Here is a 26862-nt window from a genome sequence, read left to right as displayed (position 1 = left end):
GTGCTAGCCCCCATCCTCTTCAACCTATACACGGCGGACTTGGGGGAGGCCCTAAAAGGCGCCAGTTTAGTAGCGCCAAGACTAGGAAGCATGAGGCTTCCAGTGTTACAGTATGCCGACGACACCGTCATAATGGACCACACGAAGGTGGGCCTACAAAGAGCCCTAAACGCATTAAACAACTTCAACATCACTAATAACCGGACAGTCAACCAAGGTCATCACTTTTGGGTCCTACCATCTGAAAAATAATGTACAGTGGCAACTGGGAAACATGCAAATCAACTCGGTGGCCTCATACAATTACCTAGGGTGTCTGGCTGACTGAACGTGCCAATGCGAATGTACATCTAAAACAGCAGAGCTCCAAGGCCAGCAAGGTTATACATCTATTAAAACAACTAAGCCAGCATCTGATCAGCCCGTCCGCCAGCCCAATTCTCACAGTTTTAAGAGCAAAGCTCCTTCCAGCAATTAATTACGGTCATATTGCCTTTCCCGGAAAATTAGACGCCCTTCAACTCAGCCCAAGCCAAGGCGCACAAGGCAGTGCTTCTGATACCGAGGTCAGCCAGAAAAACAAGGTTAAGACTGGAGTTAGGTCTGGCAAGGCCAGATCTGATGTGTCCGGGGGAGATTATAAAGGCATACTTAAGGACATTAAGGGCACCGGCCAACTCCTTAAAAAATCATCTGAGACTAATCTTTGAGACACCGGGCTCGGTCTAGCACTCTAGCCTAGGAAACGCGATTAAAGCATTGAAAATCGAGGAAGAAAGTATCCGGCGGCTGGAAATCCCCCTAATGCCTGGAAGAGAGCAATCAACAAACAAGTGCGCGAAATCTCCTTTCAATAAGACTTTAAATCTCTCCGCCACAGCTGTCATTTAGAACCGTTGAATAATTCCTACACAGTAGGTAAAGCACAACCTTACCTTTGTGAGTCCATCACCACACAAGTTCGATGCAAAATCTTAAACTTGAGGCTGACCATGCTAGGGATTTCAGAATTCAACCCTGCATGGGCCCGAAGAGGGGAATCCATAACCTGTAGACTGTGTCCCTATAACAGGGAATCCTGGCTGCATCTCTTGTGCTGCTGCCCTAATTTTAATAACGAATGTCGGCGACTTCTGCGTCCGATCTGTCTCAAAGGCATAAAGTCGTGCAGCGAAGCATCCGCCCTGTGTTTTTCAACCACCAACACCATGGCACTAGCGAGACTGGCCAAACTCATCCATCAAATTAGGAAAGCCCTAAAAGTCGCCAATGAAAGCAGTGAAACCCCGGGGAAGAACACGGTAATCTCTGTGGAGGATAGCTGATGGTTTTTTTTTTTTTTTTTTTTTTACGATGCACCAAAGATCCACCGACAGTACCCCTCTCGCATGGTCTCTAAAGACATCATCGCCCCTCGAGAGTGACCAATTGAGCCAGAGAGGGCAGTTTAAGAGCTCTGCAAAGCAGTTCATATGCAGGGCATAAACGGGGGCTCCAAGAACACGTCCGTAAATGCCAGGGAAAGACTAAGTGGGATTTGGAGGGGCGTCAAATATTATTTAACACTGAGGTCTAAAACCACGGTTTTTAGCTTTTTTATACCGATTGTTTCCACTGTAAAGATTTTAATTAATTATACAGTTAATACAATTTCAAAAATGTCATTAGCAAGTAGGTGGGTCTCCTGGAGCAAGCAAATGTCAGCACTAGAATTTTCAAGGTATTTATTACAAGACCGCTCAGTGCTTGATGGGATTGTTGCGGTCCTTTGCATTTAATGTTAGGACGTTAACTGTTGTATGGGTCATTTAAACTTGTGGTGTGTTGGAAATGTGTTAAGATTCGGTATCCCAGTTCCATCTCTCCTGTGCCTTCTCCTGCCCCCAACCCCTGTGAAAGTGCGTTTATCTACAGTATGTTATTATCAAAGATGAGTATTTTCCCCAAATAAAAAAAAAGAAATACGGTACAGTCAGAGCAGACTTGCAGTTCTCTGGGAAGCGGCTACAGTGAATTGGTGAAGTGGCCATAAGACCCTCACCGCCGATAACAGTCATCCGCCTAGCCACTCCAAGAATAATTAGCGGTGTCAATGCCCAGCTGTTTCAAGGAGGGCCCGCTTTGGTCTGATCACCAAATAGCGACTCCAACACCACCTGTCGCTACATTGCAATTATCGCTGGGTCAGGTCTCATGTCTACAGTTGTTGGTTTAAGTCTTTGCTAACGTGAACGTCTGCGATTCTGCTGTTAGGGGAGTTTGTCTTTCGTGCTTTAGTGGTGGAGTCGTCCGTGTCGAGAATCGGGCAAGTCTTCTCCAGTGAAAGCAGTTGGTGTAGTATGCCATCTAGACAGAAGAGGAGTTGAAATGAGTGTCTCCAAAAATGAGCAACACCGATGCTCTGCAAGTGAGAGGTTGCTGAGCCGAAGTCACGTCGTTTCTGTAGAGTAATTGCCTTTAGATCCTGGTTAAGTGTCGGTGTGTGCCCCCTAAAGTGCATTGGGTGTTTTTTGTGGGCATTTCGCAGGATGTTTTCTTATAACTGAAAGTCATGGATACAGGCTAGGATATCAGCAAGGGGAGTTGATTCAGAGCTCGGTTGACCCACTCGGTACGCTCTGTCAGTTTTCATTTTTAAATCTGGCGGAGCTTCCAATATGTGGAGGAAGAGATCTCTAAGATAAGATAGAAAGTTCTGAACCTTCTGCTGTTGATGGCACTCCCCTAATGTGAAAATGATTCGGTCTTGATCTGTTTTCCAAATACTTGGCATAAGCTTGCAAGTCGCTCTGCTGTTCCCACGGGCGGATTATATCCTGTTGTAGCTGCTCCACTTCTTCAGTTTTTTTCCTGGTCTAAGATAGCTAGGACTCGCTTGAAAGATCTTTTTGAACAGCTTGGAGATCATCTCGTAAAGAGAACAGGGCTTCCAGGAAGGAGTGAGTGACAGGTTCCTCCGCTGTGTTGCTTTCTTGCCAGTGACCCATATTGGTTGTTGAATGACAGTCCCCTGCAGGGTCACGTTATACCATATAAATTCCTAACATAACATTCTGCTCGACCTATGCGGCATGAAGGTCCCTGTATAGGCCCCACCAGCTAAAATCTGGAAATGTGCTATTTTGACCATTTTCACCATATACAGTCAGTAAGTGATAGCCCACACATCCCTTGACACCCCTGCATATAGCCCAAACCCAAAAGCCCACTGCCTCATGTTATAATCTTCCATATTAAAATCTACAAGGCCCCAAATTCTTAAACATGCATTTCTCTTGTGGCCAACACTATGAGGCAGCTCGGCGACCGCAGAAACTTTCCACAAGTTGCAAAAACGACCCATCTAGCCCACACACTGGACCAGCTGGTACACTCTTTCACAAATATCGTTTGCTTCATTTTTATTATGAAACTTTCCAAGCTTGCTCAAATGAAACCCAAGACGGCACACTGCAATGATGGCACCTGTTTCAAAATTCCGCTCTTATATATTTTACGAGAAACTTACGCTAAAAAATATTCTTTTTTTATAAGTTGCGGTCAAGCATTGCTGACCACCCGCCCAAACGCCTGACCCACTGGGACACCACTACTGTGTTCTCAGGGTTTTAGCAACACCACCGCAGGCGTGCAGTCAAGAGCACCTACGCTATTGTGGTTCAAATACATAAGTCAATGTGGTTTAACCAGTCTGCATTGAACAGGTATATAGGGACTGCACCCCAGTGGGAGCTCAGAACTCTTCTTGGTTCCCGGCCGGCCGTATTGCTGCATTGGGACTTCTAAGCCTACTCTCAGGTGGTACAACCCAATCTAGATACCCTTTTCCTTTTTTTTGATCTCTCCATTCATTCTTGGTTTTTCCATCCTCACTCAATTCATTGCATTTAATGTATTTAAAAATTGTAATTCTTGCATGGTTAGTTTTCTCTTTTAAGGTCTGCCTTCTAGGCACTTGAGCGTTATTAAAATGTACTTAGTGTTATTATTCTCTGACTGATTGCATCGTACTTTTAATATTCTTTCTAAAGCTAATGAATTGATGAATATATTTTCTGCTGCATTAATGTCTTAATGAATAAAAATGCCACTATAACATAATTTCTACGTTTCACACATGTATTCATTATTTTTTAGACCAGCAGTGTTTTAGTGGCCCGTGACCACAATAGAAGGGAAATACTTACCTTTCTTCAGGCCTCAGTGGATTGGTCAGTATATCTTTCAGAGTCCGATCCTTTTTTCGTATGGGCCGATGCCATACCATAGAGTATAGGAGAGCTCTTATAAATCCCTTCTCTGCCTTAGCTGGTGTTGGCGTCCACTATGGCACATGCTGGGATATGCTATGTAGCGTGTTGCAGATAACTATATTTGTGTGCGAGAGGTCCTCAGCTGAAATAGAAAGGGTCTGTAGTTGAGTCTGCCCTCTCCTCCTGTGTGTCAGCTGGTTCCACAGGCTTGGAAGCTAAGTTATTGTCGCCGCTTTTGAGCCCTAAGTTAGGTAGTGTGCGTTCATCGTTGAAGGTTCAGTGTTCCTCAGAAGCTATTGTGGAAGGGACTCCTCAATACACCTCGAGCCGACAGTTTATGGATAAGTATGTTAGCCTAGTTCTAGGGTTAGCTTCACACGGTTATGATCTTTCGACATGGGACATTTTAGCAGCAGTGGGGGAGGGCAGCCCCAGCTCCCTGAGTAAGGCTCCAGCAAAGCAGTTGTATCAGTGATCATTGCTGTACACACTCCTCATGTTCCCATGCCGTATTAGTGATGGGCCGTATTAGTGATGGGCCGTATTAGTGATGGGCCGTATTAGTGATGGGCCGTATTAGTGATGGGCCGTATTAGTGATGGGCCGTATTAGTGATTGGCCGTATTAGTGATGGGCGGTTTTAGCTGGCAATAGCAGGTAGGGCTGGTTATCACTCAGGAGGCCAGCTAAGCGTAACCGTTTGCTGGTTTGAGTCTCGTACAGCCTAGCCCCCCATCTCAGTATTCTCTTCCAGAAGTGAATTTCATACAGGGCAGGTTGATCCTGGAGGAGAGTCAAAGTTATGGGGTTTATTTCTTATGAGGTGGCTTTGCGAGATTCAGTCATCCCCCATGTGGCCGTAGAGATTTTTTTTTTTTTAAACAAAATGTTATTGATTTTACACATCAACAAATAACAGATGACAGTAGTTCCACTAATTGCCCGTTACATATCAATAGTTCTGTTAACATACCCTACATGTCAATGCCCTCAACTTCCCGCATGTGGCCGTAGAGATAGTGGCTCAGTCTGTTGCCACTGGAGCTTTGATGCTAGTAGGAGGGGGCTCCTTCACCCTGACCCTTAGATCTGCGCTTATTAATTGCAGATCAGGAGAGGTGTGGCTCACTGGTTAGAGGCGGCAGACCTGTAAGCAGAGAACGGCCCGGGACCAGGGTTCAATTCCCGACGCGGCAGGTTCTTGGACCAGGGTCAACGGACTCGATAATTCTCGCCTCAGTGCCTACTCTAACCAGGGAACACACTCGGTAACTCTGGGCATTAAGCTTGCCTCATCTCTACAACGGCCCCCCACAGACGCCGGGGATGCCTGGTTTCACCCTGGAGATACCCAGAAAGGGACCATCTCACAGGGAAAACCAGGACGGGTTCCCCAGCGGTCTACAGCGCCAGGACACTCGGGTAGAGTAACAGTGCGCTTTTCAAGTATCCCACATTCACATTTACATTTACATTGACCAAACATGCCTTTGACATCTGGCAATCCCTCCGTGACAACAACTGGGATTTGCTCTTCCTAACGGAAACGTGGCTGAATGACACCACGAACACCGCCATTTCCCTTGCCCTACCGGAGGGCTATAGTATTAGCTGCGCTAATAGACCCAATGGTAAATTGGGAGGAGGTGTTGCCCTAATCCATAAATCCTCATGGACAGCTTCCTTTCCCCCATTTGACCAAATCGACTGTATTGAAGCCTTGCCTTTTTGCATCCAGACCTCTCCGACCTCCTCCTGTTCAGGAATACTCATCTATCGTCCCCCTCGTTCCAATCTATCGCACTTACCAGCCTTGACGGACTATATCATCCAGCTCAGCTCCCGATACGCCAACTTTACCGCCTTAGGAGATTTCAACCTCCACGTTGACAACGAATCCTGCTCATATAGCAGTCACTTTATCTCCACGCTAGCGGCCTGCAATCTAGTCCAAATAATAACCTTCCCGACACAAAAAGCGGGTCACACATTGGACCTTATTTGCTCCAATATCCCCGGATCACTTCCTTATCCCTTTTGAGATCAATATCCCCCGCCCCACCAGACCTACTATCAAACCTAAAATTTCAGGTAGAAACTGGAACCGCATTACTCTGGCTGCGCTCCAGAAACACCTTAACTCTCAACCATGTCCTTCTTCTGACCCTGAGCTAGCCATCAACCACCTGGACACCTGGATTGGTCAGCTTTAGACGCCCTGGCCCCCATTAAACCAATTAAAACTTTCAGGGCGGTTCCATCAGCCCCCTGGTACTCCGACGAACTTCGGCAGAAAAAGGCTGTTTGTAAATCTCTTGAGCGCCACTGGAGACAGAATTACTCTCCGGACAGTAAAACCATCTATAAGACTGCCCTCAAAGACTATCGGAGAATGATAGAGAAGCATAAACGGGACTTTCTGGCCTCCAGGATCAAACTCGCCAACAATGGCGCCAGGGAGATCTTCAACATTGTGAGATCCTTCACAGACCCTACCGCATTGACCCGATCCCAGCCCGCCTCTCAGGCGCTTTGCGACAAACTCTCTCAATTCTTTGAGGACAAAATTGAGATCATTTACTCGACCTTTCCCCCCTCCAATAGAGAAGGGGGCGATGAGCTATCCCTTACACCGCCACCAGCCTCCCTGTCCGAATTTACAGTAATATCGGAAGCTGACTCTTTGACAGAGTTACTTAAATGTAAATAAGGCTCTCCCAACGATCCCTGGCCTGCCAAGGAATATAAAAAACTGCCACCCCTACTTAACCCATATCTAAATCACATCTGAAATGACTCCCTCAGAACAGGAATCTTCCCTTCCAAATGGAAACACGCCTCCTTGGTCCCCATTTTAAAAAAGCCCAACTTAGACCCCGACCTCCCCAGCAACTACAGGCCCATTTCCCTTCTGCCTGCTCCAGCTAAGATCCTGGAAAAGTTGGTTCACTCTCAACTGGCGAATTTCATCGAGTCCAATGGGCTTCTTCACGACTCCCAGCACCGCTTTAGATCGGGACATAGCACGGAGTTGGCCCTTATTGAAATGGCCGACTCGGTGAGATGGACACTTGATCGAGGGCGATGTTAGTGCTGCTGGATCTCTCAGCAGCATTCGACACCGTCTCCCACAAGATCCTGCTGAGAAGGCTGGAGGACTTAGGGTTGGGCGGCTCTGTGCTGAAATGGCTCTCTTCCTACCTGTCTGACCGCTCTCAACGAGTTTTTACCCCCCCTTTCACTTCCTCTGCTCGACCGCTCAAATGGGGAGTCCCACAGGGCTCTTCCCTCAGCCCACTTTTGTTTAATGTTTATTTTACCCCTCTTGCCAAGCTGATTGCTCTAACTGGGATTAAGTCTATATCCTACGCCGATGACATTCAGCTACTCTTCACGTTTGATACCCCTTCTGCCTCTGCTTTTGATCCACTGAAATCCTGCCTTAGAGATATCTCTAATTGGATGGATGCCAATTCTCTCCGTCTCAATGCAGGAAAAACGGAGATACTGTTTTTTAACTCACCATCTCCCCTGGACTCTAGCTTGTGGTGGCCCGTAGACCTGTGCCAAGCCCCCATGCCCAAAGACTCGGTGAGAAACCTAGGTGTACGCTGGGATAATCATCTCCGCTTCAACTCCCAGGTACAAACAGTAGCAGCCTCCTGCTTCGCTAAAATTAGAACAATCAAACGGCTTATTAACTATCTGCCGGAGGACTGCCGTAAGACTGTGATCCAGGCACTCATCATTTCCCATCTTGACTATGCCAATGCCCTCTATCTTGGAATCACAGCTGGCCTGTGTCACAAACTACAGACGGTCCAAAACACCGCTGCTCGGCTGGTGGAGAGAATTCCTGCTAGACATCATATCTCTCCACATCTCCGTAAACTTCACTGGCTACCCATCGCCAAAAGATGCGTCTTTAAAGCTATGACACTGGCCTTCCGAGCATCTAAAGGCAATGGTTCAGCCCATTTGAAAAACACCCTACGCCCTTACATCAAACCCCGGGCCCTACGTTCCAACTCCCTTCTTTTTTTGGAAACTCCCCGATTTAAACGATCCCGTGCAGGTGGAAAAACCTTTGAGGTCTGTGCCACTCAGCACTGGAACAAGCTTCCGCTAGCTCTGCGCAGCTGCCAAGCCGAACCACTATTCCGCAAATCCCTGAAAACCCATCTCTTTTCCTCCTAGTTTGGTCCCCCGTCCTAATGCCTCCTGTTTTCAGAGTTTTCAGCGCCGGGATGCCCCGTTGGGGCCGCTGCGCACTTTATAAAACACACAAATAAAATGTCTCACATAGGGCGTATCAGGCTTAACAGATACAGCCAGGTCGTTCCCGTCCCTGCCTCTCCTGTACCGAGCGCCACCCGCCTCGGTCCCCCTTAGGTCATAGAGGCACAGCCGGATAGCTATTATCGGTCCGGGCCTGGCCCTTGATGGTGTATGTGACTCAAAGGGCGCCTTCTATGGTATATGGAGGCCGGGCAGGAATAGTCACGTTTCTTGTTATCAAGGCCCTCCCAGTTGCCCTTCGCTCAGTCTCCATTACTCACCGTGATCATTCCCATGCAGGTCCGGGTCTTCCTTTCATGGGCCACTGTGGTTGAAGCGGATAGGTGGGATGGATATGGGAGACTTCCGGGGCTCCGTGTCGCATGTGCCACATCGATCAGGCCCCTGCTGCCCTGGCTCCTTAGCTGTGAAAGATCCCTGGTTCAGTTCTCTTAATGTCCCATATGTGAGGTAAAATGCCAGCGGGGCTACTGGTGGGGGAGCACCGCATGGGCCGCACGCACTTATGCTCAGTGGCTGGCAAGACACCATCTCTCCGCTTGCCGTGGGGCTCACCTGGACTATAGCTATGGTGCATGTAATTACTGCCAACCTCAGTTCATTAATGTTGAGGGCCGGGAGGCATCGGTACCCACAAGGATTCTTTCAGGTGCCTGAGTGGATCGTAGCCCTGCTCCTCAGCCACGATGCAAGGCAGCAGCCGCCTTCTTGCCACGTACGAATCTCTCTTGGGCCTGGGCTCTCGTCTGGAAAATTGTGTGGATCTGGTGAGCTCTCTGCTATGTTAAAAATGCACCTCCATCCGCTTCTCTGAGACCCTTTCAGTACTCTCAGCAGGGCATTGGAGCACTGTATGCGGTATAGGCCGGCGGTGGGGAAAAATATCCTACTCATCCCCATCTTGGCCACGTCCCCAGTGTGCTTAAAGATCTTGAAGTTGTTAGGACTGAAAAAAGATCTATCTCTGTCCAACAGCCAGAGTCTGCACTCAGCAATGCGACAAAAATTCCCATCTCGCTTTGTTAGAAATGGGGCTCTCCAGTCGGCAGGTTGTTACCCAGTCAAAGAAGGGACCCTTCTTCCTAGTAAGGGTAAGGGAGTTAACCCCTGCTCACCCACTTGGTAGCTTGACACGAGCAGTAAGGCTTATCTCAGAGGAATTGTATAATCCATTTGCACATAAGACAGTAATATAGTTAAACTACAAAAGGACACCACACCAGTTAAAAAAAAATCCTATATTTTACCTGTGCAAAAATGATAAAAATCCACCATACAGTTCTTAGAAATATCAATAACCAAAAATAGACTTAAAATACAGTGCGAAGTGGGGTGCCCACAGGTCCCGGTGCAAGCAGCAGCTCGGTGGCGGCGTCTGGCATAGCCATCGGTGAAACCCGGTTTGAAGTGTGAAGTGCAGCGGTGCCCTCTGCGGTTCTTTCAGGACATGGAGCCGGACATGAAACCAGTTCTGCGCTCCCTGGCCCAGCTTCACTACAGGAGGTGGAAACAGCATTGTGCAGAGGAGACACTACTTAATCAGGTGCTAGTGGAAACTCTTCCTACCACTCTTAAAGCAGACCAGGCCTAATCAGCCCAACCAAAAGTCACCCAGAGAAAGGCAAGACACTCCTCAACCACCGTTGTGGCTGTCAAGAGTGAATGCACATCCCTTGTCACTCCAAAACCAGGCAGGCCATACACAAACCAGCAGAGGCTCACAGAATGGTTAAACAAGAAAATGCCTACTTTCTAAAAGTATGACCTGGCAACCAATTTAGTTGCTGCTCTTTATTTAAACGCAGACTTAGAACCTCCGTTAAATCAATTCAGAGGATCTGTTCAACTTAATCATACATGAATTAGAAATAGTTTCCACGAAACATACCAATATTCCATTCGTCAGATATATGAAAAAACACCATCAAAACAAGTATAAACAAAAATAAAATCAGAAACAATGAATTGTCGACATTTGAAAATACGACATAAATCATAAGGCAAATACACTAAGTTTAGTACAATTTATAAAATTTCTAAGCAATTTCAAAAAAAGAGTACACCAGAACAGTATTTAACATTTACTAGGTCCTGCTGTGCAAATATTCTTTTCTTTTCTTAAAGGACCTAACCCACAAAGGACTGAATTTCAGATAGTCAAAACAGAACTTAGTCTAAATAGACTGTATTGTAAAATTAATGAGCCTTCAGTGGGTGGTGAGAGTTCCTTCGTAACTAATGTCGAGTGCCGACGCGTTTCCAAACCGTCTATGTAATTTACGGTTTTTCTTCAGGGCAGGACTGGGTACCTATTGGTAAACAAAAAAGGACAAGTGCTTAGCACTCTCTCTTTCCTCTCTATTTATGTGCCTGTTTAAATATTACAGGTCGAAGTTTTTACCTTTACAAAATCGTAAATGTCCTCTGATTGAAATAATCATTTTATGGACTGGAGTGTTTTCAAATATTCAGATCTGCATGGGGACACAAAAGGCAAGGGCTTTTTCCTTGTCTATACATTGGATTTATTGCGCGGTCTGTGTGTGCGATGAGGTGCAACATACTCACTCTATGGTGACGTTGTCAATTACACGCTATTAGTCTCACATCATTCAGTGGTGTTCTCCAGCGGAACTTTCTTTCAACTAGCGCACTCTAACAAGCCTGACTGTCCTGCGGGGGGATTACTAAATTGGGTAAGAGATTCACTCAATTGTACAATCCGAGAGCTCCTGTTTAGCAGCCTAGATATTTTAGCTATCCAACTCAAAGGCCAGAATGGTGCACTGCTGGTCATATATGTCTATGCTAGAGGGACCTGGGCAGGAAATAGGTCACCTACTGTTTAGTTAGAAGTCCGAATGGGAGATAGGATTACACTGTCACCCTTGATTGTAGCTGGGGACTCCAATGTTACCTTTGAACCACTGGCGAGGGAGGATGTCTGTGGAGCAAGGGAAGTTGACGAGCTGTGGCATGTCCCCCAGCTTGACCTCCTCCCTATTAAAAAAATGGCCCCAAGTGGCTCTCCAGCTTAACTCCCTTTCCCTGGAGTTTGGATTAAGGGCGGCCAATGGCCGTACTATCTCAGACAAAATGGGTGCAGATACTATTAATAGGATCAGCAACATAAGCTGTATAGATTATTTCCTCTTGGATCTAAGGCTATGGTCCAGGATGATCGATATGACTGTGGGTTCTACCACAGAGAGTGACACAGTCCACAGTCTTAAATGACCCCAGATAGCTTTGGACTTGAGTTAATTGAGCAAAACCTACTGAGAAGCACAGCAGCGATGCAAACAAAGCCTAACACGCCACCAGGGAGGGCTGGAAGAGATTGCTGTCTGTCGCACTCACCTCTTTGATCAGATGACCACTTATTTTGATGAACTCTCATGTCCACTTAATTCCAGTCTTAAGACAAGATCTGTTTGCCTGGAGTGCAGAGCCCTCAGGCTTCAACTTTTTCAGGCAATCAGAGCAAATAATCTGGCTATAGTGGGAGCTTTGAGGAGGTACTACATGTCGGCTCAGGTGAGAGCAAAAAGGGACTGGCACGACAACAGATGAGACTGATCGGGGAGGCCTGTGCCAGGAAAGATTCGCCGAAATTTTGGCTTCTTGTAACTAGAGGGGACACATAGGCCACCTTCTCCGTCCAACAATATCCCCATCTCAGCATGGTATGACCATTTTGCTCTATTATATTCGGGCCTTGTGCCTTGGCCTTCCAAGAGGCCCCCCTCGATTTGGTTAGTCACAGCTAAGGACCTTTTTTTCCATAAATGATATCAAGTCCTGCATTAAATCAATTTTGAAGGCCAAAACCCCTGAACCCAATGGCATTCCGGGTGATGTACTTGTACAGGATAGTGAGAATTGGGCAAACTACATCTTGGCCTTATCTAATGAATAGCAGGGGGAGCTCCAGTTCCCAATTCATGTAAGGGAGCTGAGGTGATCTGTTTAAAAAGGGTGATAGATCTTTACCCTGTAAGCACAGACCCATCAGTCTTCTAGATTGTGTTCAAAAGGTGTTTGCTCGTGCAATCCTTGCTAAGTTACAGGACAGGATTGGCGAACACAACATTTTGACTCCCTTTCAAGCGGGATTTAAACAAAAAATAAGTACCACTGACCAGGTGCTCAGTTTTCTTCTTTTATCTTGGGAGACTGTAGCCATTGGTCAGGTGAGCCTTTATAGACTTAAAGACTGCCTTCAGTCTTGTCCCAAGAAACAAGATGTGACGGGTCTTAAAAGATATGGTTCTTCCTTTGGCGTTTCTGTCCTTAATTATTCGCCTACATGAGGCTAACTTTGCTAGGGTTTGATGGGGTTCCCAAGGCCAACAAACCAATTTAATAAAAGTTCTGAGGGGGTACACCAAGGTTGTGTATTGGCTCCTACACTCGTCTTCCTCTTTGTGAATGGTGTTGGCCAGTTCCTTTCTGATGTCCCAGCAGACGCCCCTACCTTTGGGGTGTGGGGGGGAAGTGGTAACATTATTCGCGGATGACAAACTGTTAAATTACTGTTAAATTGTTCCAAAGCCTTTTGTGATTCTCGAGGATTAGCGGTCAACACCGCTAAGGTGGAGCGCCTATTCCTTAACCCCCACAAATCTTAAACTTTCATTAGGACGGGTTCCACTGGAAAGGGAGAGTACCTTTTGAATACCTGGGAATCCCCCTTTTGGAAGATTTGTCTTTGAAGCCTCACATAGCCAAGTTGACCCTAAAGCACAGGCAAACAGGGGCTTTGACAAAAGAACACAGCACTTCCTTTAGCAAACCAGTGGCAGCACCACTCTGGACCTGTGATTCCAAGGCAGTGGGCTCAGCTCTCTATTGAGCTGAATTTTGGGGCTTCTAAGATTTGAGGTCCCAGGTTTTGCTACCCAAGAGTACGTCAATCCACCCATTAAGGCTGGATGTGGGTAGATTTCCTATTGTAGAGAAGGCTAAGTAATGCCCTTTACTGTTTTGGTTAAGCATTAGGGCCACTCCTGAGTTGCTTTCGTATGCCACTGCTCTTATGGAAGTCCGCACTCTTGATCACTTCAAGAAGATAGTTTGGATCCGTAATGGGACATCTCTTCTTACCGCAATAGGGCATGAGGGCTATTAGGGCATTAAGAACCCAGCACTACTCCCCAGCAAATATTTAGTCAAGAAGCAGTACTGGGATTGGGCAATGCAGGCCTCATGTTCCAACTTATCAAGGGGGTGCTTAACAATGGAGTTTTTGGATTTTAAGTTTACCAGTTCAGATGAACAATACTTAGATATTATCACAATACCCCAGGACAGAAAACTCTACATGCAATTCAGGTTTTGTTCTCTTCACCTGAACTTTTTAACGAGTTCTTGGCAAAAGCCTTCTACACTCTCCCAGTCTTGCCTCATTTGCGTTACTGCAACAGTCAACTGACCATCTACTTTTTGCTTGTCCACTGTACTCTTGTCTGAGAGCTAAATGGCTTAAACCAATCTGTAAGCTATTGAGTACACGTAGGAGTGGGGAAGATCTCCGCTTCCTTAAATCTGATTCTAGCTCTGTGATTGTTTACTCAGTTGCAATCGGAAGGAAAATGTTGAAAGAGCATGATGATGCATATCTTAATTTTTAGGTTCCTGATTTGTTTTTAATTGGCTCCCTGTTTTTTTAAATGTTATGCTAATACCAAACGGTCATGAGTTTAGTGCATTGTATGTCCTAAGTTAACATGGCGGACCATGGCGTCCTTTTGGAGTAGGCATAGGTCTTTGTTACTCTAGACTATATATGCATAAATCAATTTTAGTTTATTTAATTAATTTTAGATTTGGGATTAATCAATATCTTTTTGGACCTGGCTATTGTATTCTTACTGGATTTTTAGTATTTCTATGTATTGTATTTGTACTTTTATGGTCTTGAGACAGAAATAAAGTTTTATGATGTATGGAATATGAGAGTTACTGTGGTTTATCATATGGACATAAGTGGCTGAAAATTATGTTGCTCTGCTGATTTATTTTGAATACTTTAATTTAGTTTTCAAAATAAAACAAATTCCAAAATCACTTGACTGACTGAATATTTGTCCTAAACGTATTATAGAATTTAACACATTTACTCTATTATCTCCAAGATCTTCCATCTCTTACAGGGTACAGTGCCCCTAAGGGTGTATTGAAGGGGTGTTCAAGAGTAAGGTATTCCCTAAATATCATTTTAGAAATATAAACAATTATTTCAAGCATAGCATGGTTTGGGTTGGCCTTTTAAAAAGAAAAAAACATTTCAAACGACTTTGATTTCAATCATTAGATTCAAACTACTACTCAGTTATCTTATATTCTATCAAGATCGCCGTTTAATATTTGCAAGACGAATGCTCTACAAATATCATAATTTTAATGGCTAAAAAGTTTAAACTTTTAGCATAAAAGTTTTTTCAATTAAACCACATGTGTATCTCTTATTCCGACCTGGTTTCTTGCAACAATTATTGTGGGGCTTTTATTTTTGGAGAGGCTCGACTGGAAAAATAAGTTGCAGTAAATAAAATTGTGTGTTACTACACCTATTTTGTTGCTGCCTCACATGCTGCCAAGTTATTTGAAACTTGCTCAAGTTAATGCTTATTATTTCTGGCTTCTGATGAGATTTGACATTGCCACACTTCCAGCAGTTTTATATAATATCTTGTATGTCCTCCATTTGTTCCCTATAATGGGTTCCTAGTAAGAACCTGGTTTTCACTGGATGCTGCCCTGCGTGCCGGTTCGGGCATCGAGGCCATTGACTGTTGTTTGGCGGCCTTCTCCTCCACCCCTAAACCATTTTCTCTACTGATGAGGGAAGTTATCCCGAAACCCGAGCCATGTCTCGGGCGATACCCAAAAACCCGGGACATGTATCGGGTCTAGAGATTAATCAGTCCAACAGGTACCGACTTGCACCCACCTGGGTGATCCACTACTGAACTACAAGTACCAGAATCCCGAGGGGCGATCCGGAGGAGGGGCTAGCGGTGTGCGCTCCATTGCGGTGGTCTTTACTAATTGGCTCCCTTGAGCTTAAAAAATGAGCCGACGGGCTCCTGGATGCTGCCCTGCGTGCCGGTTCGGGCATCGAGGCCATTGACTGTTGTTTGGCGGCCTTCTCCTCCACCCCTAAACCATTTTCTCTACTGATGAGGGAAGTTATCCCGAAACCCGAGCCATGTCTCGGGCGATACCCAAAAACCCGGGACATGTATCGGGTCTAGAGATTCATCAGTCCAACAGGTACCGACTTGCACCCACCTGGGTGATCCACTACTGAACTACAAGTACCAGAATCCCGAGGGGCGATCCGGAGGAGGGGCTAGCGGTGTTCGCTCCATTGCGGTGGTCTTTACTGGTTTTCACTTGAAGTTCACTATTGCTCAATGCTTGTTGCAGCACATCATTTGTACTGCTTTTAGCGCAGCTGCCTTTGTGCCACTGCATTGAGCGTTTGATCACCTGCAGTGCTCATTTGCTCCAGAAATCTGCTAAACTGGAGACCTGCAGAGAGCGTTAAACACCTTTGCTGTTTAATCTGTGTCGTGTCTGTTTATACTTGGTAATGAAAAATTTCCTAGTAATCATGACCGAAAGTTTCAATTCTATTAAGGATGCGGAGGCGAGGATTATGCTGTAACTTTCTTTATTCTCTACAGCCAGCAGTCTTCAACTTTAACATTTAGAAACAAAAACTAGCACTCTCATGGTGTTTAGGCAGTCCAAAACAGCCACCAATCAGCGTCCTCCGTCATCCCCGAGGGCGTGTGCTTCCTGTGGCAACTCTTCTTTCGAGACTGCGTCCAGAACCACTCATCAACTTATTAGTATTTGGCACCCTCGGAACCTGAAACAGAACAACCAGAAGGACCATAACTCTATTCTCCGGGACTCTGACAGTCAACTACAAAGCATAAACAAGGCACAAGCACTTGAAGAACAAAAGAGAACACCCATTCTCATAGATATACAAATAGGTCAAGCAGATATACTTATACCATACGAAGAAAAGTACCCTCCAAACAGTAGGCAACATCCAGCCACAAGGGGGTGGGAGCAAGGAGATTGCAAGAGCCCTGGGAGGGGATAATCTTCGCCTCCGCGTCCTTAAAAGAATTGAAACTTTCTGTCATGATTACTAGGAAATGTTTCATTCTATGTCAGGACCGAAGGTGAGGATTATGCTTGTCCACCACTAGCGAGGCCATATACACGACTGGTTTGAAACAAAACCGTTTGAACATCGAATCCGATGACCAGTCGGCTGTGTTCAAAATGTCTTCCAGCCAGGCTCCCAGGGAGAAAGCTTTTGACGCCATGGCTCCTCGCACCGAATGGGTGCCAAACTGCGAGACGTTTATGCCCGCCTCTTCAATTACTCATCGGACCCATCGCGATATAGTTGGTGGAGTAATCGCTTTGTAGGGCTTTCGTAAGGAAATCAGCAGTTGTCGTTCTCCCAGAGGACGCGTCTCCTCCGCCATGCTTTTGTATTCCTTAAGGCATCTGACCACGCACAGCTTGGGCGAACCATCAAAGGCTGGATACGATATCACTCTAGAGTCTGATTTGTGAGCCTCATGATCATCGAGAACGGGGGAAAGCATAACCTGTGTCCTCGGACCCGTCTTGGAGAAACGTGTCTGTCGCGGTCGCCAGAGGGCCCGGCATCCAACTGTAGAACTTTGGAAGCTGGTGATTAAGCCTGGACGCAAAGAGGTCCACTGAGGACGGACCCCATGTATCATTTAACGGTTGAAAAACCTGTGGATGAAGCTGCCACAAGCTCATGCCAGTCAACTTCTGGAGCACCTGTCCGCCAGCACGTTGGATGCTCCTGGGAGATATTCCGCTGTCACAGAGATGTGGGAGAGACAAAAGGTCCACAGATCCTTGGCCAGGTCCGCCAACGAGAGGGAACCTGATCCGCATATCGCTTGCACTTGCGGAGATGGGAGGCTTTGATCCGCTGGAGGGCTCTGTAGTGGAGTGGCCCGGAAAGATAGCTTGGATCGACGTGGCCAAGAGACCCACCAGACGTGCAATCTGTCTCAGCGAGGTAGAAGAGCAAGCAAGAGTGCGCCTGATTTCCCTGCGAATCTTGACAATCTTTCGCAAAGGAAGGCTCAGGGTGTGGGCCACCGGATTGATGGTAAACCCCAGGAAGGTAACCTGCCTGGATGGAATCAGAAGGGATTTCTTGTCGTTAATGACAAACCCCAGGCTCTGCAGTTGATCCGTTGTTTCTTTGAGACTTGTGACTAGATGCAGGGGGCACTGCTCCCAAAGCATAATATCGTCCAAATAGATGATTCGCCCGAAGTGTTTCCACAACCGGCTTTAGAACCTTTGTGAAACACCACGGGGCTGGCGAAAGGCCGAAGAGAAGGGTCGCAAACTCGTAGACCACGCCCTTCCAGAGAAACTGAAGGAACCGTCTGTGCGGCGGGTAATTGGTACTGTCAAGAACGTGTCCTTTAAATCCAGGCGCGCCATCCAATCGTTGGGTTGCAGGAGGTCGCACAAAAGATGGATGCCCTCCATCTTGAAATGGCGGTAGACCAGCCACAGATTGAACTCTGAGATTTATGACTGGATGCAGACCACTGTCCATCTTGTCTACTACGAAGATGTTGCTGAGGAAACCCCTGGGATGGAGGAAAGAGGGAACTATGGCTCCTTTCCGCAGAAGTTCGGTAACCTCCTTGTCGATAAGTGTGACCTTGTCTTATGCGAAAAACAGCGGTTTGGGACGAATGTCCTGAATGGGAGTATCATAGAACTCTATTTGGAAACTCTTTACTGTTTGTAACACCCAGGTGTCTGAGGTAATGGTTCTCCAAGTGTGCTCAAAGTGCGAACGTGCCCCCCACCCGGAGGTGTTGAAGAGGTTAAAGGCTCACCTGTTGCGACCTGAGGCTGGCCACGTCCTCTGCCTCTCCGGCCTCTGTATCCCCGGCGGGACTGAAAGAACTCCTGTCTGCCGGCATCCGTGGCCTTCTATCCCCCTCATTGAGGGCCTTGGGTATAGAACTTGCCGGCCAAGCGCCCCCTGCCACAACTGGCGCTGACAAAAACACGAGGATGAAAAACTCTTTTAATGGAGGACTGCGCTTAGTCGAGCGAGGTAAAGGTTGATAAAACGCTCACGCGTGAACCAGCAAGCCGGAGTTCAGTGGCAGAAAAAATAAAATAAATAAACAGTGGAATCCACTTTACTATTGTGCCGCTGAGCGGCTGGCAGGTAAAATGTATACTGCCCGGGGTCGACTCACCCAATAACTCAAAGGGTGTCAGGAAGGTCTGGGCCCGCCCCCACCACAGCCAGTAAGCGCTCCTAATCGCAGGAAAACACGCGCCTTACATGAAAACTGCTTCATGGCAGTAATCCGACCCGCAACCACAGGTGTCAAAGCTGTGGGCAAACTCAACGAATCAACCCGTAAGCGGGTGTTAGGGTTCCCAGATCAGACAGGCAGGGTTAGCGACGGCAGACTTAACAAGCATTGAAAATGCAACAGGTCTCGCCTTTGGTTAAGTTAAAGCCATTGCTTTGCTAATGGTATTGTATAGCAAAGCAAACGGCTTTAACTTAATAAAAGGCGAGACCTATTGCATTGAAAATGCTTGTTTCTTATTAATTCACATATTGCTGCGTTGCCAGTCGCACCAGTATTTATATCAGCAGTAGGACATGTTTTAATTACCACTCCCCTTGTGCGTAGCTCTATAGTATCCGGCATCCCTAATGCGATTGTATTAATATCGAAATGGTGCAGTCATTTATTATGATGCATTTAACCTGTTAGCCTTTTGTGAACCTACCGTTATTGTTTTCGGTGCTCGGGCGTCTCAGTCTTGGACGAAGGATGCCCAGTATGGCAACCGACTAATTTATGCTAAAGTCGAAGGTTATTTTCAAAAAGGCAACCTTACATGTAATAATTAATTGGACGCGGCATGTTTTTTGTCGGTCACGATTCACATTTTCTTCTGCGCGTTCATTATTTTTATGCCTCATATCAGCTGTCATTTTGTAAAGCCCTCGGTTCTCCTGTTGCGTATTGAGTGAACGGCACGCGCGTTCGCTTGCGTTTTTAAAAAGCAGGATAAACGTTTAACGGACACTGCTTGCTTGTGGGTTGCTTGTGTGGGGCTGCTGCACGTGCGGCCACCGGACCCGACTTCGTCTGTTTTTTCTAAAGTTACAGCACCGTCGTGATGCCATCGCCGTGCCCGCCAGGTAGCAGCATCCCTGGGCATTGCCATGGTTTCATGTCAATCTAGCATCGCCCACCAGTACCTGGGTGCCCTATGCGTCTCGCTGTTTTCAATGCAATATGAACATGAATATGAACCGTGCACTACAATTCGTGTAGCTCTGGTATCCAAACAACGTGTCAATTTTAAGGATCAATTTCACTGCACCTTAACCTAAGTAACGAAAGAGATGGGATGTCAAATACAAAAGCCTCTTTTTATTGATCCCTTGTCGTGCCTGTGCATTGGGCAGCCTTCGATCAGTTATTCATTTGCTGTCAGTGAAAGCCGCGCAGTCTCTTCGGGGCTGACCCAGTTTCACGCGGTGCAGCCCTTTGGTGATGTTTATTATGTAGGCGCGTGCTTTTGTTTCAGCGAGCACTAGCCTCAACAAAGAATAATGACGTATTGCAGATTATTCTTGTACATGCAGCAGTGCGTAGCTGCTTCTTTAGCTACCTACAGTCTGCCGACTTAAGTTTAAACCAGCGTTTAATGAAGATTTGGCAAATTAGTTATAAATTGTTCAAGTTCTCGCATATGGATTTTCGGGTTCTATAAATATCTAGTCTAAAGCACATCTACTTCCAGAAATTAACTAAAATATCAAATGAAACTAATAAACGTCATTCTACACAAACAGCAGGATTCAAGCTGAACCCGGAATTGACTGCAATGTCTGCCTTAGCAGTGTGGTAGAAGCCTACAACCCTTATGTCAGCAACTGGTTGCCCTTGGACCTGTTTGCCGGAAATCCCCGGACCCCGTGCCCCTCCTAAAAAAATCCCCGCCGGGCCGCCGCGCTGCCCGCGACGACCCGGAAGCGGTTGGGAAGCCGGCCAATCACAGCGCGGCCCCAACCGGAAGTCCTGCCCCATCGCGGAGAGAGACTGAGAGAGCTGCCCGAGGAGCCACGAAGGCTCCGCATTGAGTCCCGGTCCCGAGATGGGGGACCGGGTGAAGAGCGGCCGGGCGCATGGGGAAGGCGGGGCTCTCATGTGGTGAGAGAGCCCCGCAAAGCGCTACCGCCGCCCGAGATGCTGATCCGCCGCCGAGCACCGCCAGAACAGGTAAGTGTGTTGAGTGAGAGGAGGGGTGAGTGGGGGTGGGGTGTACACGCGTGTGTGTGTGTCTGTTTGAGTGTGTTTGTGCGTGTGTCTGTCTGTCTGTGTGCGCGTGTGTATGTTTAAGGGGGGTGCGTGTGTGTATATGCAGTGTGTGTATGCCTTTCTTTGTGCGCATGCGTGAGTGACGACGTGCACGCTCACGAGGTCGAATGTCGGCCTGCAAATGCGCGTGGCACTTTGCTGTCCTCATTCCCAGAAAAGTAACAACATAAGTTGTCTCGCTAGACGCAAAAGCTTCGCTTTTGCTTACGTCTAGCGAGACCTAAAAACACTTGTTGCACGTTTGAACTCGCCGCTACTGATTACAGGGAGCATCTCAGACCAGCGAGTTCAAAGCGGCGCCCCCCCACAAGCCGAAAGGCGCTGCACTGCTGAGCCTGTGTAAGGGCCATGAGTGGAGCTTCAAACGATCCTGCGGCCCCAAAGAGAAACAAACCTGTGAAAGGAAAGGCCATTACCGGCAATGAAACCTGAAAGCGTTATGCTGCACCCGAAACGGAACGCAGCGCTGAAGAGACACATTCCTCACAAGAACCATTCGCCTCAGTCGCCGGAGCGCCAGAGGCGACGGGAGAACCCAGCGTGAATATCAAACTCCGCATGCAATAGAAATATACACATGAAATACCTCAAATATATAAATGAAATACATCAAATACACATGAAAACATCAAACATTCCTTAAGCAAACGCAGAGGAAGGAAAAAAGCGACTTAACTGCTGGCAGCAGGAAAGAAAGAGAAGTTGCCACAGGAAGCACACACCCTCGGGGATGGCGGAGGATGCTGATTGGTGGCTGTTATGGACTGCCCAAGCACCATGGGAGTGCTAGTTTTTTTGTCTAAATGTTAAAGTTAAACACTGCTGGCTGTAGAGAATAAAGAAAGTTACAGAATAATACTCGCCTCCCCGTCCTGACATAGAATTTATTTCTGGTGCCACCTAACTGTCTTCAGTGAAAAATTGCATTTAATTCAAATGAATAAGTTACCAATAAACCTAAAGACACTGACCTATCTATGTGGAGAGACAGTTGATTCTTGATAACCTCACGGCATGTTGTTTTGAGGAAGTGAAAGTCTTCTTAGCATTAATAGCTTTCAAAGAATTGATAGATTTTAATATTGAAGCCAAGCCCAAGAGCAATATGTTACAGCTGGTATTATTGTAATTGAAAATCAATCCGTCCATCAAGAGCCTAGAGGATATCTGCTGTGCCTACCTCAAGGTAGCAAACCAGTCGCTCAAGAAAATTAAGATCTAGGTGCTAGCACTTAAGATTTCCCCGAAATTGCTGCCGGAAATTTGAGTGTGTAGCACCCTGGAACATTTTGATAATTAGTAGAGACAGTGCTGCAAGTACAATGTCACTCCAATCTGATTGAAATTTGGTCTGAATGCATTTATGAAGGTTAGGGCAGTATTGTCAACTTATCAGAGGTCAGAAAAATATTTTTAATATTAAACACGTCTTAGGTTAAACAGACTCTACCTGGTGCTTCTGTAAAGTGCCCTTAACACAGCTTTACCCAGTAGCGTTGGCATTTAATAAAAAAATCATTCTAATTTCGTGAGGAACCTCAATTTAAATAATCTGCTACATAGTCAAAAGTTGCATGTGTCCCTGATCATTTCTTTCTCTTGTCCCTTCTCTTAGCGTCTTATGCCAGTAGTAAAGTTCTCACAAACTGTTCGGAATTTTAAGTTTGCTTTAAGAATAAAACAGCATGTATAGCACAGCTAAACAAAATGTGCATTATAAACATTAGCCAATCGGTATCAAGGATGAAACAATTGAACTAATCTGGGTTCCAGTAACGTTTCATGCTGCATAACTATTTTAAGATAATTAGATATATCCATTTCCCCAATACGTACTTTCTCATCTTCTGAATGTAAGAACACATGGTTTTCTAGATTTAACTCTATTATACGTTTCATGATTAATGCCACTTGTACCTATTCAAGCACAGGTGCTTTGATTGTCATACTACGTGCTCTTAGTTGTCCTATTTACACTGATCCATAACTTATATTGGTCATGTCAAGTATACAAATGCAGTGCATGTAGTAACTCCACGAGTCTCCGGGAATGAGTCTTACAAGGAGTCTTGAATAAAGATATCCATTCAATTAAACTTGTAATTAAGTTTCCCTTGTGTAATATACAAAACACTTTATTATACTTAGTTTCATTGGACCTAAAACAGAAAGGTCTACCCATCTTAGAGCTAACTTCTCTCACTGATTAGCGTTCTTTGTGACGCTCACTAACATTTAGGATCATTTGAAGAAATACAGTTATCACAAAACTCAGTCTTGATATGTGTAGGCTCTTGTAATTTTGACTCTATCTTGAAATTTGATAATGGCCCATAATATGGCACAATGAAAAAATATCATCTTGTGGAATTCCCCCTCCTCATGTTGGGCCTGCCTTATTCTAACTGTATGATGTCACAACCCTTGCTGTTTATGTTGCACAATGGCTTCTTGAGCAAGTGGGTAGATGAGCACCTTGACAACCTTTCACGCGTAGCATCATTTCAGGGAGTAGAGAACACAAAACGTCACTCTTTTGCTCAGAAATAAACAATTCCCATTGCAACAAAATCTCAATGATAAGCTGAAAGTGACAAAATTAAACTTGCATCTCTGCATTGAAAATTAGTGGATTGTGTTGAATTGTGGAACTCTTATGATAACCAATGTTGTTAGCCACTTTATAGTCTCATTGCCAGAAATCGTGGTTGCTGGCTTCTAATTTCCATGGCATTAATTTGTACTGATGTCCTGGTCTTCCTTCTGTATTGCTGAGGAAAAGAGAAAACAGCTAGGAAGGAGGAACATATATATGTAAATCTATTTCAACATAGGGAACTGTATATTACCCTATTCACAGTATAAAATGCTGTTAGTTCATTGATCTTCGTTCAAAAGAATCCCATCCCACAGACATTTTTACGATTTTTAGTTATCGTTGTAATGATTATTTTGGCATCAATATTTCGACTTTCTTTTGAATATCAACCTTTTAGACAAACGTCTACAAAAAATACAGACAAATACGGTAAAAATACACATCACAAACACGATTCTTAAATTCCTTTTATCCCTTTGATCGAAAAAGCAGTGTTCGCCTATTAGGTAAAGGAGATCCACTTTGAGGTCGTCAAATATGCGCACGAGGAGATTACCCCTCTATAAGTAGTTATTCAGAAATGTGCATTCACTAGTCAGAAATATATCCATTGTACTCAGAGCCTCATATCAAAGACTGTCGATGCATGCGTGTTTCGGCCTTGTAAACCTTTTCGGCCTCCTGAGGACAAGGGTAAGGAAACTTGTAGAGCAACTTTAGGTGCCCTTCAGTCGGGGCCCAGTACACACCGGACACAACCGGCCCGGGAATCTCACTCCATTACTTCTTTTAAGTTTCCAAATATTTCATGTAACGCCCCCTAGTTTCTCAAATGGCCTCACCGGGCTAATGGCGGTGTTCCCTGCTGTCTGCACTTGAAAAAGTGTGTGTGGTCACTTTTCCCCGTTAAGTCCACTCTGGTTAGGAATTGCCTACAGGCAGGACTGGAATAAAAGCTTCTTAAAAAGAATAGTCATTTTAAAGTTGGAGCAGGTTTTTCCCCATTTTAGGCAGAGGATGCTAGTATTTGCTTTGGTAGTGCTTCCCCCTCTAGGACCTACTCTACTGACCTTCTTTCCTTAATGGTGCATAGTTTGTCCACATTTTGGAATTTGACCGTATTTGCATGTAGTTGTTTTGCTTTGCAGCGTAGGTTGATTTGTATAAAGGCAGTGAATTACTTGCGACAACCGGCCTTCCGTGTTAGAACCTCTCAAGTCTTGTGAGTCCTGTTTGTTGAACTGTCATCTAGTTATATCACTTTAGGTACCTACGGATTCGTTTCCTGAAGAAAGGGGCCTGTCAGGGACATGGTTAACTGTAAGGTAACTTTGCTCCATTCCTCATTTGCAGGTAAAGTATTTACTGAGAAACGTAACAACTTGTCCTGTTTTCAGTTGGGGCACGATCCAATTGAGGCCTCCCAGTGCAACAAACACCCCAGACAATTACATCTCTGCCACAGTGCCTGTTGAGCCTGGCTAGCTCACCTTCACGTTTGATTATTTTTTCAATAACATTTAATGTATTTCACATTTCTGTAGACCGAATTGCCCAACTCTCCTAGGAACTGATCAGTGCTGCACGAATTGCACTGGCTCCAGTTGACTGAAATAGTTTTTGAGGATCCAAAGAACTTAAAACAACTACTTGTATACTATATTATTGTTATAACACAAATCTTCAGAGAGGTGAGCTGCTTTTACAAGTGAAGCTGTTTTTGCAACTGTCAATTAATTCCCATAGTTGCGGTTTAATTTTCTGATGTTTCTTGGGATGCAGTTGATTATTTACATTGTAAGTTTGTTGTGTTGCGAAGGAAGTGGCCTTAATTTGAATTACTCTACTTATATACCCTATTTTTCTGTGTTTTCAAAAACCTTGTTTCCATTTAGTTTAAAGTGCATGCTATTTCCCCCGTCATAAAATCTTAATTTCTTTATTTTTAGGCATCCTGATGTTCAAGCATCATATTTGGAAGAAAGGACAACGTTAAGTTCCTCTGAATCTGATCCCAAGAGTGTGTTGGAGTCTCGTACTGAAGAGAAATGTGCCATCATCTTACAAGATGACCGGTAAGTACCTTCCTATTATTGAAGTGTTAAAAGATTTGCTTGCTACCGTTTAAAGTTAATGCCTGTAGATGAGTTCCTTGTACACTATTGACTTCCCTTCTAACCTGCCCATACAGTTAATGTATTCTTATATTTGCTTATTTTCGGTAGTTGTAACCTTTGTATGTGTGCTTTAACTTCTGTATTAGTTTGAGTCATCTAGAAGTAGTAGGGTTTATTTGCCAATTTAATAGAGTATTTGTCTGTTTTACTGTAGAAGCTTCTTCATGATGATTGCATATATTTTTCAAAGAGCAAATTCACGGGAGGCTCCTGCCCAGCATGCTGATTTTTCGTTTTCTAACATTAGATTTTCTGATAGTGAAGTACAATTTCGACTTCCTCTTCCAGAGCATGGGTGCTATCGCACTTATACTTCTGATGGTTGATTAGAGAACTTTCAAACTGGTGAAACAAACGTAAGTTCCCATTTGGAGTTGTATATAGTGCGAGAGCTAATCCAAAATGTCTCACTTGTCGGATAATCTTTAAAATGAGGCCAAAAGGTGCATATCAAACCTCAGTCTTCCAAGAAATTGACATAAAACCTTAAGAGTTCTGCTTCGCCCCTTAGAGCTCAACACTTCCTGGACTGGACTCTCTCCAGCTTTTTCCTGGGGTTTCTCTGACACCGTTGCCTACAGTGTAAATGAATTATAAGCAAACTGTGTTCTGTCATATTTTCCTTAGGAAATTTGTTAAATAGCTATATTTAACAGGAAATTAAAATTATGCTTTCATGGCTCGAGAATTCTTCAGTGACTTTCTTCCATTTTTGTTTCCTTTATGTCAAGATACCATTCCTGAGCAATGTCTAAACCTGTTTCTCTTTTGGTGCCATGCATATGTTTGTTTGCCTTGTTCCTGGTGAGTTGATAATTGCAATGATGCACTTAATGTATGGATAATTTCCTAGCACTGTTGCTTTCAACGTCCAGTGATCGCGCAGTGCGATAATTAGTTGGTATAAGTCCCTTCTAGTATAATGTGAGCAGCGTGACATACTCAATTGCAGGTCATGTGGGTGAGTGAGGAGCAATGATCATGTTTAAATAAATGTTTTTCTTTTTGGCTCGTTTTATTCTATATAACCAGTAGTACCTGTACATACCCCCTTATTCTGCTCCTTTAAA

General features: G+C 45.2%; 1 protein-coding gene across 2 annotated transcripts in view; it reads left to right on the top strand.

Moving 5' to 3' along the window:
* The window catches only part of CEP192 (centrosomal protein 192), a 2224848-nt gene that overhangs the window by 60266 nt on the left and 2137720 nt on the right, over positions 1-26862 (top strand). For both annotated transcript variants that reach the window (XM_078687485.1, XM_078687486.1), the window contains exon 3: positions 25565-25690. In XM_078687485.1, the coding sequence (XP_078543611.1) occupies positions 25565-25690 (126 nt within the window). The remainder of the gene's footprint in view (positions 1-25564; positions 25691-26862) is intronic.

Source organism: Lissotriton helveticus, chromosome 4_1, assembly GCF_964261635.1.
Source record: "Lissotriton helveticus chromosome 4_1, aLisHel1.1, whole genome shotgun sequence".
Taxonomy (NCBI): Eukaryota; Metazoa; Chordata; class Amphibia; order Caudata; family Salamandridae; genus Lissotriton; species Lissotriton helveticus.
Note: the sequence above shows the minus strand (reverse complement) of the source record. Positions and strands in the feature narration are given on the sequence as shown.